Source organism: Bufo gargarizans, chromosome 11 (genome assembly GCF_014858855.1).
Source record: "Bufo gargarizans isolate SCDJY-AF-19 chromosome 11, ASM1485885v1, whole genome shotgun sequence".
In the NCBI taxonomy this organism is placed as follows: domain Eukaryota; kingdom Metazoa; phylum Chordata; class Amphibia; order Anura; family Bufonidae; genus Bufo; species Bufo gargarizans.
In genome coordinates, this window is record NC_058090.1 from 51,172,712 (window position 1) to 51,187,537 (window position 14,826).

At 43.5% G+C, this 14,826-nt stretch overlaps 1 protein-coding gene across 1 annotated transcript in view; it reads right to left on the reverse strand.

Annotated features, from left to right (window-relative positions):
- The window catches only part of GALNT16 (polypeptide N-acetylgalactosaminyltransferase 16), a 154,961-nt gene extending 143,183 nt beyond the window's left edge, over nucleotides 1-11,778 (reverse strand). The window contains exon 1 of the mRNA XM_044271833.1: nucleotides 11,408-11,778. Coding sequence (XP_044127768.1) covers nucleotides 11,408-11,590 — 183 coding nt within the window. The 5' untranslated portion in view covers nucleotides 11,591-11,778. The remainder of the gene's footprint in view (nucleotides 1-11,407) is intronic.
- Nucleotides 11,779-14,826: the final 3,048 nt, after the last annotated feature.

A 14,826-nucleotide genomic window follows, 5' to 3' on the forward strand; every position in this document is an offset into this window, starting at 1 on the left:
AATGCTGAAACAACTTGGCCTCCGTTCTCTTGTCCTCCCTATCTCTAATCTCCCTATACACCTCAGATTGGGATTTTTTGCGTTCCCTATTTTTTAATAAGTTATCAAACTGATTCACAGCATATTCATTTTTTAAGTCCTTTAGTCTATTTTTGCAAAAGTGCATTACCTGCAGATAAGGAAGAACCTGACCTCCAGGGAGAGCATATTTGTCTTGCATCTCGCCGAATGTCAAGTATCTAGACTCTTTGTCATGTATTATCTGTCGTATAGTATTTATTCCCTTTTGCCTCCAGTTTTAGAACATTTTATTAGACCTTCCTGATTCAAACTCTGGATGCCCAAATAACATCATATGCTTAGATGCTAAGAAGGATAAACCATATATTTTTCTCATTTCTTTCCATGTTACTACTGTATCCCTGATAACCACCGAGTTCTTAAAATCTAGATGTAATAATGCCAATCTGGAGTGTAAGAGTCCCCCTAAGTTATGGCCTTTTGCCAACTCCCTTTCTAAAGCCACATTCGAGTAGTGTGCCGTTTGGTTAATCCAATCTCTACAATGTCGAAATATCCCTGAAAGGTTATACCTGAGCTAGCATTTTTTTAACAAAAAGAAAATAATCAAATAACACTGGTGCCACTGTTAGTGTGTCTGCATTAACGGCCACACAGTATTGAAGGTACCCCGTAGTACAATGCAGACCGACTAAACAGTGTGTTCTTCGTTAGTTTAGAGACCGCTGCGTCTGTACAGCTGCATGGCACTCCACAGCGTCAAAACAGACACAATGGCACCGTGTGGTTCTGATCATCTGACAGACATCGGTCCATAGCTGCTGGATTCTAAGATACTGTAATGTCGATAAGGTATGCCAAGGGTCACCAGGGGCAGAACAAACATGGCGACAAGTGGCAGGGTAGGAGGGAATCGCGTTGGCTATGCAGATGGGCTCAGCTCACGAAGACCTTAAAAAGGCTCAAGAATCAAGTTATTCTTGAAATTCTGGGCAGCGTGTTCGCAAAGATCTTGCCAATTAGGCCGGCTTCACAGATTAGAAAGCTGTCGGCTGAACTTGTTCCGCAAACTGCTATCTATCCCGACCCTTCCATACACATGCAAGCGAGGCTCAGACGAGCAAGAATACCCCTTGCACGGGGAGTGGGGAGAAGGCCGATATCAGTCGTCTCTGGTAGCGGCTTACCTCCCCTGAGAACAAAAGGATCGGGCATGTTTAAATCCAACTGTCTGATCCTTATTTTGCAACATCTGCTATTAAAGCCTCATTCACACATCTTGCTTAAAGGGAATGTCACCTGCATAATCAATATTAAACCAAAAGTATGTCCTTACCGTCTTTCCATAGGCTTTCTTTTCCCCCGCTTTATATCTTCATAAAAATCCACTTTTATCCTTCTTCTAATGACAGTAAGGTGCCCAGAGGGGCGTTATTTTCATTCAAAAGGTGCCTAGGAACGCTCTCCATTGAGTGATGTGTGAATGAGGCTTAAGGGTCAAGAAGTCCCCTTACCCTGGGTTCAGACCTGAGCGTTCTGAAACGAGTGCTCTGTATGCACGATTGTACCGGCGTTTACAATCGCGCATACAGAGACAAGCGAACACACATTGTCGCGCGTTCCCGCTGAAGTCTATGTACGGGAACGCGCGACAAACGCCCAAAAAAAAGCTCAAGAACTTGTTTGAGCGTCGGGCATTTTACAGCGCGATCGTACGCGCTGTAAAACGCCCATGTGAGAACCATTCCCATAGGGAAGCATTGGTTTCTCCTTGTTGAGCGTTTTACAGCGCGTAGGAACGCACTGTAAAACGCTCAGGTGTGAACTTAGGATTAAGGTCCTATTAAACACCACGATTTTCAGGCCAATTATCGGGAATAAGAGTTCATCTGACTTGTATAATCGAGCGGCCAATCAGCCGATAAACGATCATTCATCGGCATCTTTCATCAGGATGAAAGATTTCCGATTATCGGCAGCGCATCTTCCTGTGTAATCAGGGATGTGCTGCCGATAATGAATAGACCAGAATTGGGGGGGGGGGGACGACTGCGGGACTGGTATTCTTATCAATAGTTTCATTATGTTGAGAATATACATATGGGACAACTTTGATGCATGTGCATTATTTTTCTATCCGTGTTCCACTCTTTTTGGCACTGGAAACACAGATTTTCCTTTCTGGTATTGAGATCCGTCACAGGATCTCAATACTGGAGGAAAACACTTTAGTTTTGTTCCCATTCATTGCCAATAGGGACAAAACTGAACAGAACGGAGTGAGTGCACCCATTCCGTTCCGTTTCCGTTGCATTCTCATACTGGACAGAAAACCGCTGCAAGCATTGTTTTTGAGTGCGTCACAGGATGCGTCATTGACTGCGTTTCAGACACAAAGGAAAACGTCATGGCTATTTTAGAGATAATACAACCGGATCCATTCAGTAAGGATGCAGACGGTTGTATTATCATAACTGAAGCGTTTTTGCTGATCCATGACGGATCCAGTAAAAACACAGATAGCTGAAAATGTAATCAGGAATCCATTAGGTTGAAACTTGCAAAAGAAAATTCTAAGATTATGCAAAAACCAAATGGCTAACGCTACATCCACATATGCATTTATAAATCCGGCACAGGCCGGAGTCCACTGGATCCGGAATATCTGGATAACGCTGTGCACGGCCAGATCACCGTCGACTATAATGGAATCGGCGGGAATCTGGCCCCTTTCCCAACAGGTTTCTTGTCCTTTTGTCCTGCCAGAAAGAGGCCGGATCCCATTATAGGCAATGGTGTCCGGTGGCGCACAGCATTATCCGGCTAGGCGGGATCTGGTGAACGCCGGCAGGCTGTTTGCAAACGCGTATGTGAACATCGCATTAATAATGATTTCGAAGTGTAGTCAGCAGCAGGGCTGCTCCTGCCCACCACCCAGCTGTCTCCATCCACCCACACTGCCCAACAGCAGACGAGGCTTGGCAAAAATACAGGTGCGCGGTAATGAGAGTGCTTCCCGTTATCTGCATCAAGTTCATTATACAAAGTGCCCAATAACACATCCTCTGCAACCTCAGAGAGTAGGGTTTCAATAAATCACCAAAATCTCTTTAAATAATATTATTGCTCTACTTCGATCCCCTTGTTTATGTGCTCCCCTTTCCTTATGCCAGAAATTTTCCTAGATCAAAAGATACTGGGCAGATTTATCAAACTGGTGTAAAAGGAAACTGGTTTAGTTGCCCATAGCAACCACCTTTCATTTTCTAGCGGAGCTGTGTAAAATGAAAAGGTGGAATCTGATTGGTTGCTAGGAGCAACTGAGGCCCCTTTCACACGGGCGTTGCGGGAAAGTGTGGGGGTGCGTTGCGGGAACACCCGCGATTTTTCTGCGCGAGTGCAAAACATTGTAATGCGTTTTGCACTCGTGTGAAAAAAATCACGCATGTTTGGTACCCAAACCCAAACTTCTTCACAGAAGTTCGGGCTTGGGATCGGTGTTCTGTAGATTGTATTATTTTCCCTTATAACATGGTTATAAGGGAAAATAATAGCATTCCGAATACATAGTCAAATAGCGCTGGAGGGGTTAAAAAAATAAAATAAAAAATTATTTAACTCACCTTTAGTCCACTTGTTCGTGTAGCCGGCATCTCCTTCTGTCTCCTTTGCTGAACAGGACCTGGGGTGAGCATTAATTACATGAACAGGACCTGTGATGACGTCACTCCGGTCATCACATGGTCCGTCACATGATCTTTTACCATGGTGATGGGTCATGTGACGGACCATGTGATGACCGGAGTGACGTCATCACAGGTCCTGTTCATGTAATTAATGCTCACTCCAGGTCCTGTTCAGCAAAGGAGCCAGAAGGAGATGCCGGCTACACGAACAAGTGGACTAAAGGTGAGTTAAATAATTTCTTTAATTTTTTTTAACCCCTCCAGCACTATTTGACTATGCATTCTGTATTCAGAATGCTATTATTTTCCCTTATAACCATGTTATAAGGGAAAATAATAATGATCGGGTCCTCATCCCGATCGTCTCCTAGCAACCGTGAGTGGAAAAAAAAAATATATATATAAAAATCGCACTGCATCCGCACTTGTTTGCAGATGCTTGCAATTTTCCGCAACTCCATTCACTTCTATGGGGCCTGCGTTGCGTGGATTATCACACTGCAACGCACAAAGAGGAGCATGCTGCGATTTTCACGCAATGCATAAGTGATGCGTGAAAATCACCGCTCATGTGAACAGCCCCATAGAAATGAATGGGTCAGTATTCAGTGCAGGTGCAATGCGTTCAACTCACGCATCGCATCCGCGTGGGATACTCGCCCGTGTGAAAGGGGCCTAAGGCTAGTACTTTCACACTTGCGTTGTTAATTCCGGTATTGAGATCCGGCAGAGGAGCTCATTACCGGAAATAAACCAATCCATTTTGATTCTGCAAATCTAGATGCATCCGTTCTGTTAGAATGCAGTTTGTGTGAAATCAAAACAGAAAAAAACAGATCCGTCACTAAATACATTAAAAGTAAATGGGTGACGGATACGTTTTTTTAGGCTCCTTAAAAAAAAAAAAGTGTCACCATTGACTTACGTTGTTTTCAGCGCCAGATCAGTTTTTTCCTGTTTTTTTTGAACGGACATAAAACTGCAGCTTGCAGTGGTTTTGTGAACGGTCACAAAGCAGAATGCTGACGGAACAGAAGACATCCTGAACGGATCTCTTTCCATTCAGAATGCATGAGGACTAAACAGAACCATTTTTTTCCGGTATTGAGATCTTTTGCCGGATCGCAATACCAGAAAACAACAACACAAGTGGGAAAGTAGCCTAAGCCAGTTTTCCATTACACCAGTTTTGATAAATCTCCCCTACTAAATTCTAAATTGTGATCCATATACAGCTTCCTTTATGCACACACTTTTTTTTTCCGGTACGTAATGTATTTTTTTACAAGCTTTTTTTTGTGTCTTTATGTACATGAAAATTTACCCAATATCGCAATGAGATATTATGTTTTTTTCCATCTTTGAGAAGACTTCTCTAAGGGCTCATGTGCACAGCCATAAGTGTTCTGTGGTCTGGAAATCGCGGATCCGTGTGCATGCCTTCATTTTATTTTTTTTACTCCTGCAGAAACGTCCTAGCCATGTCCACAAACCAGACAACAGTAGGACATGTTTTATCTTTTTTGCAGGGCTACGGAAGGGACTTATGGATGCGGACAGCACATATCTTTTGCGGCCCCGTTGAGTTGATGGATGCACATCCAATCCGAAGAAAATGCGTATCGGATGCAAAACTACGGCCGTGTGCATGAGCCCTAAATAGCAGGGGGAAAAATTAATAAATCACTGCATACAATAAGTAGGTATAAAGCCCCAGCCTCAATGAAGATTGAGTGTACAAGAGCGTTCATCTTTACACGTCTTGAGACTGTTTACGCTAGCACGTCCATGCAGCAGCCTTTCATGGACCTTAATGCGTCGTGTCTATACAAATGCATGTGGTCCCCATGATTTACAATGTGGACACTATGAGATGGAGCACTTGTAGTGTCAGTGTAGTCAGTAGTGCCCTTTAAAATTATAATATTACGCACCTTTAACTGCAAATCAATGAAATTCCAGGAATGTTCCCTTCCATGTCCATATACCCACAGGCTCTTGTCAACGTAGAGCATCAATAAATTAATCAAACCTCATGGCCTTTTCTAGGCAACAATATATAGCGGTATATTTTCTACTTAGTGCACACACAGGTCACAGGATCCATTGTACTTCACAGACAGAAGCCATTTATCTGTAGACATTTTAGATGTCAAAAGAGTAGGCTTACAAGACGTGTGACCATAGATTCGTGCAAGGATCTAGAGCTTTTTTTTGTATTTTGTGTTTCCATAGGACTTGATAGGCGAGTAGATATTCCCAAAAATTTCAGAGTTCACCCAGAATCTTGAAAGAACCTTAACAATTCAGGTTAATTGGAATTCGGGTTTCCAAGTCTATGTCTGGTTTCAGCTACAAAGTCCGCACCAGATTCCAGAAAAAGCCAGAAGCCGTACAATCACATTTCTGGAATACTGGCTGCCATGGATACCGGAACACATAATATCAGCATGTACACACACGGACGAAACACTATCCACCCCCACACATCTCCAGAGTGACCCAGCCTGCCACCTGTATCAATGGGGAGAGGACACAATGCCCAAGGATCGGTATAAAGCATTCACTACACACGTGGTATCCAAGTCACAAAAAAGGCCTTCCAAATGCCAAGATATAAGATAGATGTGATCAAAGGACTTACTATATCCTTATAGAGAAATCCACCCAAAACTATCTTCTCCTACAGTGAGGAACAGAAGTATTTGAACACCCTGCAATTTTGCAAGTTCTCCAACTTAGAGATCATGGAGGGGTCTGAAATTCACATTTTAGGTGCATTCCCACTCAGACAGAATAAAAAAAAAAAATAATATATATATATATATATATATATATATATATATATATATATATATTTTAATAATAATAATAATAATAATAATAATAATCAGGAAATCACATTGTATGATTTTTAAAGAATGTATTTGTCTTGCACTGCTGAACATAAGTATTTGAACACCTGAGAAACAGCAAAAATTCTGTCTCTCAAAGACCTGTTACTGTGCCTTTAAAAAGTCAACCTCTACTCCACTCATTAATTTAACTTAGTAGCACCTGTCTGAGCTCTTTAAAGGGTTTCTACCACTTGCATATGACATATTTGGTGTTCAGACACTAGCGATCCGCTAGTGTCTGATGTACCATACAAGCTAATTATTACATTAATCCGTTCGACCGTTTGGTTAAAAAAAGGACTTTTATATTTATGCAAATGAGCCTCTAGGTGCTATGCGGGCGTTTTTCCAGCACCTAGAGGCTCCGTCTACCTTGCAGTTTGCCGCCCAGCGCCTCGCTCCAGCACGCCCATCTTCAACTCTATTCGATCCTCCCCCTGCTTCTGCCTTCCGAAATCTCGCGCCTGCGCCGTTCGTCGCGGCATTCGGCGCAGGCAATGTCTGACCGCTCCCTGCTCAGACATTTCCACTGCGCATGCGCCGATGACATCGGCGCAGGCGCAGTGGAAATGTCTGAGCAGGGAGCGGTCAGACATTGACTGCGCCTGCGCCAAATGCCACGACGAACGGAGCCTCTAGGTGCTGGAAAAACGCCCGCATAGCACCTAGAGGCTCATTTGCATAAATATATAAGTGCCTTTTTTGACAAAACAGCCGAACGGATTCATGTAATAATTAGCTTGCATGGTACATCAGACACTAGCGGATCGCTAGTGTCTGAACACCAAATATGTCATATGCAAGTGGTAGAAACCCTTTAAAGACACCTGTCCACCCCACAGTCAGTCAGACGCCAGGTACTACCATGGGCAAGACCTTAGAGCTGTCAAAAGACACCAGAGACAAAATTGTGGACCTCCACAAGGCTGGAAAGGGCTACGGGCAATTGCAAAGCGGCTTGGTGAAAATAGATCAACTGTTGGAGAACTTGTTAGAAAATGGAAGAGGCTAAAGACGACAGTCTCCCTCGGACTGGGGCTCCATGCAAGATCTCACCACGTGGGGCATCACTGGTGATAAGAAAGGTGAGGAATCAGCCCAGAACTAAAAGGGAGGAGCTGGTCAATGACATGAAGAGATCTGGGACCACAGTTTTAAAGGTCACTGTGGGTAGAACACTACGCCGTCATGGTTTCAAATCATGCATTGCATGGAAGGTTCCCCTGCTCAAGTCATCACATGTCCAGGCCCGTCTGAAGTTTGCCAATGACCATCTGGATGATCCAGAGGAGGCATGGGAGATAGTCATGTGGTCAGATGAGACCAAAGTAGAACTATTTGGTCTAAACTTCACTCGTCATGTTTGGAGGAAAGAACCCAAGAACACCATCCCTACTGTGAAGCATCATGCTTTGGGGGGTGCTTTTCTGCGAAGGGGACAGGGCGGCTGCACTGTATTAAGGAGAGGATGAATGGGGCCATTTATTGTGAGATTTTGAGCAACAACCTCCTTCCCTCAGTCAGAGCATTGTAGATGGGCCATGGCTGGGTCTTCCAACATGACAACGACCCGAAGCACACAGCCAGGATAACCAAGGAGTGGCTCCGTAGGAAGCATATCAAGGTTCTGGAGTGGCCTAGCCAGTCTCCAGACCTAAATCCAATAGAACATCTTTGGAGGGAGCTGAAACTCCGTGTTGCTCAGCGACAGCCCCGAAACCTGACAGATCTAGAGGAGATCTGTGTGGAGGAGTGGGCCAAAATCCCTGTTGCAGTGTGTGCAAACCTGGTCAAGAACTACAGGAAACGTTTGACCTCTGTAATTGCAAACAAAGGCTTCTTTACCAAATATTAACACTGATTTTCTCAGGTGTTCAAATACTTATGTTCAGGAGTGCAAGACAAATAAATTCTTCAAAAATCATGTGATTTCCTGAATTTCTTTTTTCATTCTGTATCTCAGAGTGGGAATGCACCTACAATGTGAATTTAAGACCCCTCCATGATTTGTAAGTGGGAGAACTTGCAAAATCGCAGGGTGTTCAAATACTTCTGTTCCTCACTGCATGTACTGTAGACTTGCCACAAAACACTGGTGGAGGACTACAAGCTCAGACTATACCGCACACAGCGATTGCTAACCTCCGGCACACACCAGCTGTGGTGAAACTACGACTCCCAGCATGCTCCATTCATTTCTATGGAGTTCTGAGAACAGCTAAGCAACTGTACATCTTGGGAGTTATAGTATTACCACAACTGGAGTGCCGGAGGTTAGCCATAGGATCATGCACACGATCGTTGGGTGTTTTGCGGATCGCAAACTGCGAATCCGCAAAACCTGGCTACTGGCCATGTGCATTCCGTATTTTGCAGAATGGAACAGCCAGCCCCTAATAGAACAGTCCTATACTTGTCCATATTGCGGACAATAATAGGACATGTTCTATTTTTTTTGCAGAACGGACATGGAATGCACACTGACCTGGCCCTCTCCTGGATCAAATCATACCTCACAGACCGGACGTTTAGCCTTTCCCACTTTCACACCACCTCCTCGTCTCATTCCCTCTCTGTCCTGCTCTTCTCCATCTACACTTTCAGCCTGGGACATCTTATAGAGTCCCATGGCTTTCAGTATCACTTTTATGCTGACGACACACAAATCTACCTCTCTGGTCCTGACATCACCACCTTATTATCCAGAATGTCTATCTGCTATATCATCCTTCTTCTCCTCTCGCTTTCTAACACTTAACATGGATAAAACTGAATTTATCCTCTTTTCCCCCCATCTTGCTCAACCCCCCCCCCCCCCCCCAACAGACCTATCTATCACGATCAATGGCTGCACACTCTCCCCGGTCAACCAAGTCCGCTGCCTTGGAGTGACCTTGGAGGTGGCAGGTGGTGGAAATGGCTTGGATGTCCGGTCGGAAGGAGAGGGCAGAATCCAACTCAAAAACATCTCCTGCATCCGTGCTTTCCTCAACTTTGAATCTGCGACAATGTACATGCCCTCATCATCTCCCACCTAGACTACTGCAACACTCTCCTTTGTGGCCTTCCATATAGCACTCTCGCACACCTCCAATCTATCCTCAACTCTGCTGCCCGACTAATCTACCTCTACCCCTGTTACTCCTCTGCCTCTGCCAATCCCTTCCCTGGCTCCCCATTGCCCAATGAATTCAGTAAAAAAATACCAACAAAATACATACAAGGCCGTCCACAACTTGTCCCCATCCTACATCTCTGAGCTACTTTCCAGATACATCCCCACATGTAATCTCTGATCCTCACAAGACCTCCTTCTCTCCTCTTATCGCCTCTTCCCACAATCGCCTCCAAGATTTCTCCCGTGCATCCCCCCCATACTCTGGAACTCGCTACCCCAACATATCAGACTCTCACCTACAGTGGAATCCTTTAAAAGAAACCTGAAAACCCACCTCTTCAGACAAGCCTACAACTAGTGACCCTGCTGCCTCTATACCGCCATGACCAGCTTCACCCGCACCTACTGTGTCCTTCTCACATACCATGTAGATTGTAAGCCCTCACGGGCAGGGCCCTCTCTCCTTCTGTACCAGTCTGTAACTCGTCTTGTTTATGCTTAGTGCAATTGTCTGTATTATGTATGTGCACCCCTTATCATATGTACAGCGCTATGGAATGAATGGCGCAACAATAATAATAATAATAATAATAAAAAAGTCTTTTCCATTTTTTGCGGCCCCATTGAGGTGAATGGTTCCGCATAAAGGACAAAAAAAAAACGGAACGGACACAGAAAAATACGTTATTGTTCACAAGCCCTACCAGTGATGCCATGTCAGTGCTGGTCATAGATTTCCAGCCCTTGCTATAAGTTTGGAACAAACTCAAAGGAAAGGGGCAGAAGTCCAAGAGCAGTGACAAAGGGTTTCAGGCACACCGCCCTTTTTTAATTTTAATATTATCCCAAGCAAGTCTGTATGCGGAACCATTCACTTCAATGGGTCTGCAAAAAAAACAGAAATGACGTGTGCATTCCGTGTCTGTATGTCCGCACATCTGTTCCTCAAAAAAATAGAACATGTCCTAGTCTTCTCCATTGTTACAATGGATCCGCAAAAAAAAAAAACACAGATGTCATCCATACATTCGTGTGCATGAGCCCTAATGTATAAGTAGGCAACCATGTTACAGTCTGGTTGATCTACTCCTGGATACACTTCTTGTGACAAAAAGCCGAATAAACTGAATCATGACAGTTCTATACTGGACATCATTTGGTTTTGAATCTGTAGTTCTCCGGCTGTTGCGGCACTACAACTCCAGATGTGCTTTGGCTGTGGGACACGTTGGGAGTTGTAGACCTTCAAGGCTGCAGGTGGACATAATCATTTTTCTATGGAGATACTTACAGGTCATCAGAATAAAACTGGTCGATAGATTGATCATGGGCGCGGAGCCGACCTGAGGGCTCAATACTGGTCCTAACGTATGGAAAATGACTAACGCCAGATTAATAGGCGACATGGCTGTCAGGGCGGGTGGAGTAAGGACAACAAGTTTCAGGGATAGGGAGTCGTAACTCCAGGTGCCTGAAGTTACTCTGGGGAGGAGATTGTGTACCAGGTATGAATAGCGGTAAAAACCACCAATATCAAATAAATGTATCACTGCTATAATAACACAAAAGAATTGACCAGATATGAAAGATGAACCAGAAAACCTCAGCGTGATGGTCATAGCTGGTCAGTCCTTGTCCAGGGACCAGTCCCCCTCCCCTTTGATGGGCAGACATCTGATACTTACAGCCCCAGGGCTGGTCCTGTCCTCTCGGTGCCCCTCCTGCCTGGCCGCTGCCCGGCTTCTGCTGCCCGGTGATCTGCTGGAGGTTGCAGGATGGGGTTTGTTGTCCTGCCATAGGTAGTAGAAGGTGCCCAGGATCCAGGCTACAGTCAGGATGGCGATGGCATTAGCCCTGATCCTTCTCATGCTTACTGCAGGCAGGATGATAGAGAGATTTGTATGAATGGGGGAGGTGAGAGGCTGCCAGCTCCTTCACATTCTGGCCCAGCCTGTGGTGGATGGACCCCCAGTGATGATGATGATGTCGTCCTCCTCCTCTCCTGCTGCTGCCTCCAGTCTCCCCCTGTAGCCCTCTGTCTGTCTCTCTATCTCCCTCCCTTCCCTCTGCTCTCACTCAGCTGTTTGTTTTAGCTCAGTTCTGCAGAGAGAGGACGTCCTCCTCAGGGTCCTAATGTCCACCCTGCATGTCAAATGTAAATGTGCCTCCCCACACCGTGCCCAACAATTACCCCCCAGGCAATGCAATATGTCAGCAAGCAGAATCACCACTGTCCGATCAATTCATTAGACATTTGATAGGATTGCAGGGCAGTAAGAGGCGCTTCATTAGCAAAACTGAAGAAAGCTCATTTTACTAAATTTACACCTGGAACAACAAATGAGGCCATAGAAGATATAGGGGGAGCGTTATCAAAACTGGTAAAGTTAAATCGCTTAGTTGCCCATAGCAACCAATCAGATTCCACCTTTCATTTTCCAAAGGCGTTCTGAAAAATGAAAGCAGTGATCTGATTGGTTACTATTGGCAACTAAACCAGTTTCCTTTACACCAGTTTTAATAAATCTCATAATAATTTTCATCTCTGCGTCTTTTTTCCAACTGCTATAAAGGAAAACTGGTTTAGTTGCCCATAGCAACCAATCAGATTCTACTTGGAATATGATTGGTTGGAGCTCTGAAAAATGAAAGGTGGAATCTGATTGGTTGCTATGGGCAACTGAGCAAGTTTTCCTTTACACTAGTTTCAAAAATCTCCCCCATAATACTTTTCATCTGTGTGTCTCTTTTTTAGTCTGTATGCACACGACTGTGTCGTTTTTTTGCGGTCCGCAAACCGCGGATCTGCAAAAAACGGAAGCCGCCTGTGTGCCTTCCGCAATTTGCGGAACGGAACGGGCGGCCCATAGAAATGCCTATTTTTGTCAGCAAAACGGACAAGAATAGGACATGCTATTTTTTTTTTTGCGGGGCCACGGAACAGAGCAACAGATGCGGACAGCACACAGAGTGCTGTCCGCATCTTTTGCGGCCCCATTAAAGTGAAATGGTCCGCACCCGAGACGCAAAAAATGTGGCTCGGATGCGAACCACAACAACGGTCGTGTGCATGAGGCCTAAATCCCAATCCAGTTTTTGCAAATCTGACCAGTGTCACTTTATGTGGTAATAACTTTAAAACACTTTTACTTATCCAGGCCATTCTGAGACTGTTTTCTCGTCACATATTGTACTTCATGACAGTGGTAAAACTGAGTCAAAAAATTCATTTTTATTTATAAAAAATACAAAATTTACCCCAAAATTTGGAAAAATTAGCTAATTTCCAAATTTCCATTTATCTACTGTTATAATAGATAGCAATAACTCCAAAAATAGTTATTACTTTACATTCCCCATATTTCTATTTCATGTTTGGATTATTTTGTGAATGACATTTTATTTTTTGAGGACATTAGAAGGCTTAGAAGTTTAGAAGCAAATCTTGAAATTTTTCCGAAAATTACCAAAACCCACTTTAAGGACCAGTTCAGGTCTGAAGTCACTTTGTGAGGCTTACATAATAGAAACCACCCAAAAATGACCCCATTTTAGAAACTACACCCCTCAAGGTATTCAAAACTGATTTTACAAACTTTGTTAACCCTTTAGGTGTTCCACAAGAATTAATGTAAAATGGAGAGGAAATTTCATAATTTCACTTTTTTGGCAGATTTTCCATTTTAATAATTTTTTTTCTGCTAACAAAGCAAGGGTTAACAGCCAAACAAAACTCAATATTTTTTGTAAGTATAGTGTTAATTTGTTGTTACTGGTCAGAAGTCTAGACCAATCACAACCAGCTTCTCACACAGCAAGAGTTTTCAACAATCACAACTAGCCTCACACACAGCATGTCTGGGAATTCCCCCAGCTCCTGCTGCTAGAATCATTATTCACCAGAGACAGGAGCTGCAGAGTCATTCACTCCACTGAGAGTCATTAACTCCACTGAGAGCTGAGTTTTATGGGAAAAAGAGGCCAATATAGGTATTTAAAATAGTTATATAATCTTCATATTGTTAGTATTGTGTTTAGAACTGTATACTGAACTAGATATATATGTGTTTACTTACAGTTCCACCAAACTACAATTGCAACCATACAATGGCAAAACAAATCACAGAGGTAATAGAATACGTGTGTGGTAGGTATATATCAACTGAAAAAAAGAGATGTAGGTACGGCTCAATAGTCGTTAGCTCAATCGCTGTATTCTGATGATCCAACTGATTAGATGCAGTCTTGGACTGCATCTAATCAGTTGGAGCATCAGAATACAGCAATTGAGCTAACGGCAATTGAGCCGTACCTACATCTCTTTTTTTCATCCCCTGATGATTCTGACAATATACCTTGACAGAGGAAACGCGTCGGGGAAAAATATGGAATATCAGGCTATGTAGGCACTGGGAGACACCAATGTAGGGTGAGAATAACAGGGTCAGCCATCGATAAGTGGGGTTGCTCCCTATGGGGTGATTCTTCCGCAGTTAGGCGGGAGACCTCTCCGCTTTCAGGCAGGGTTTTAATAGACTATTAGGGATATATCTCCCAATATCATACCCTATCTTTACAAAGAGAGTCAGGAATTGAATAAACGCTTTGTTTGGACCAATAACACCTACGGATCCAAAAAGACCACCTCTCAGCAAACGCGTCAACACCTGCCTGGGACCAAAAACCTCCACAATATCGTGTACATGGTATACATCAAACCGTGAGTGGTGATCTAAAATACAAGGTTTTTTCAAACTGTATTTTCATCTGTTAATTTGGTGCCCTGTGCCTTTAAATATATGTTCATATGCCAGAATAATCGAATGCAGTCATCTACAACAATTTTGTGGGACTTATTTTAGTAAATGATTAATATAAAAGTTAAGTTTTAAGTAGGTTAATTATTCAGTGATATACATACAATTGCAAAGTACAAATACAAATTGTAAATTGCAAGCTACAGTTGCAAACGGTGAACTACTACAAATACCATACAAACATATTGCAATCCAAATTGCATACAACCATACCAGATCATACTCAATCAATCTGCAAATAGTTACTGCTAACTGCATACCGCCATTTTGTGATATCTTTTCAACAC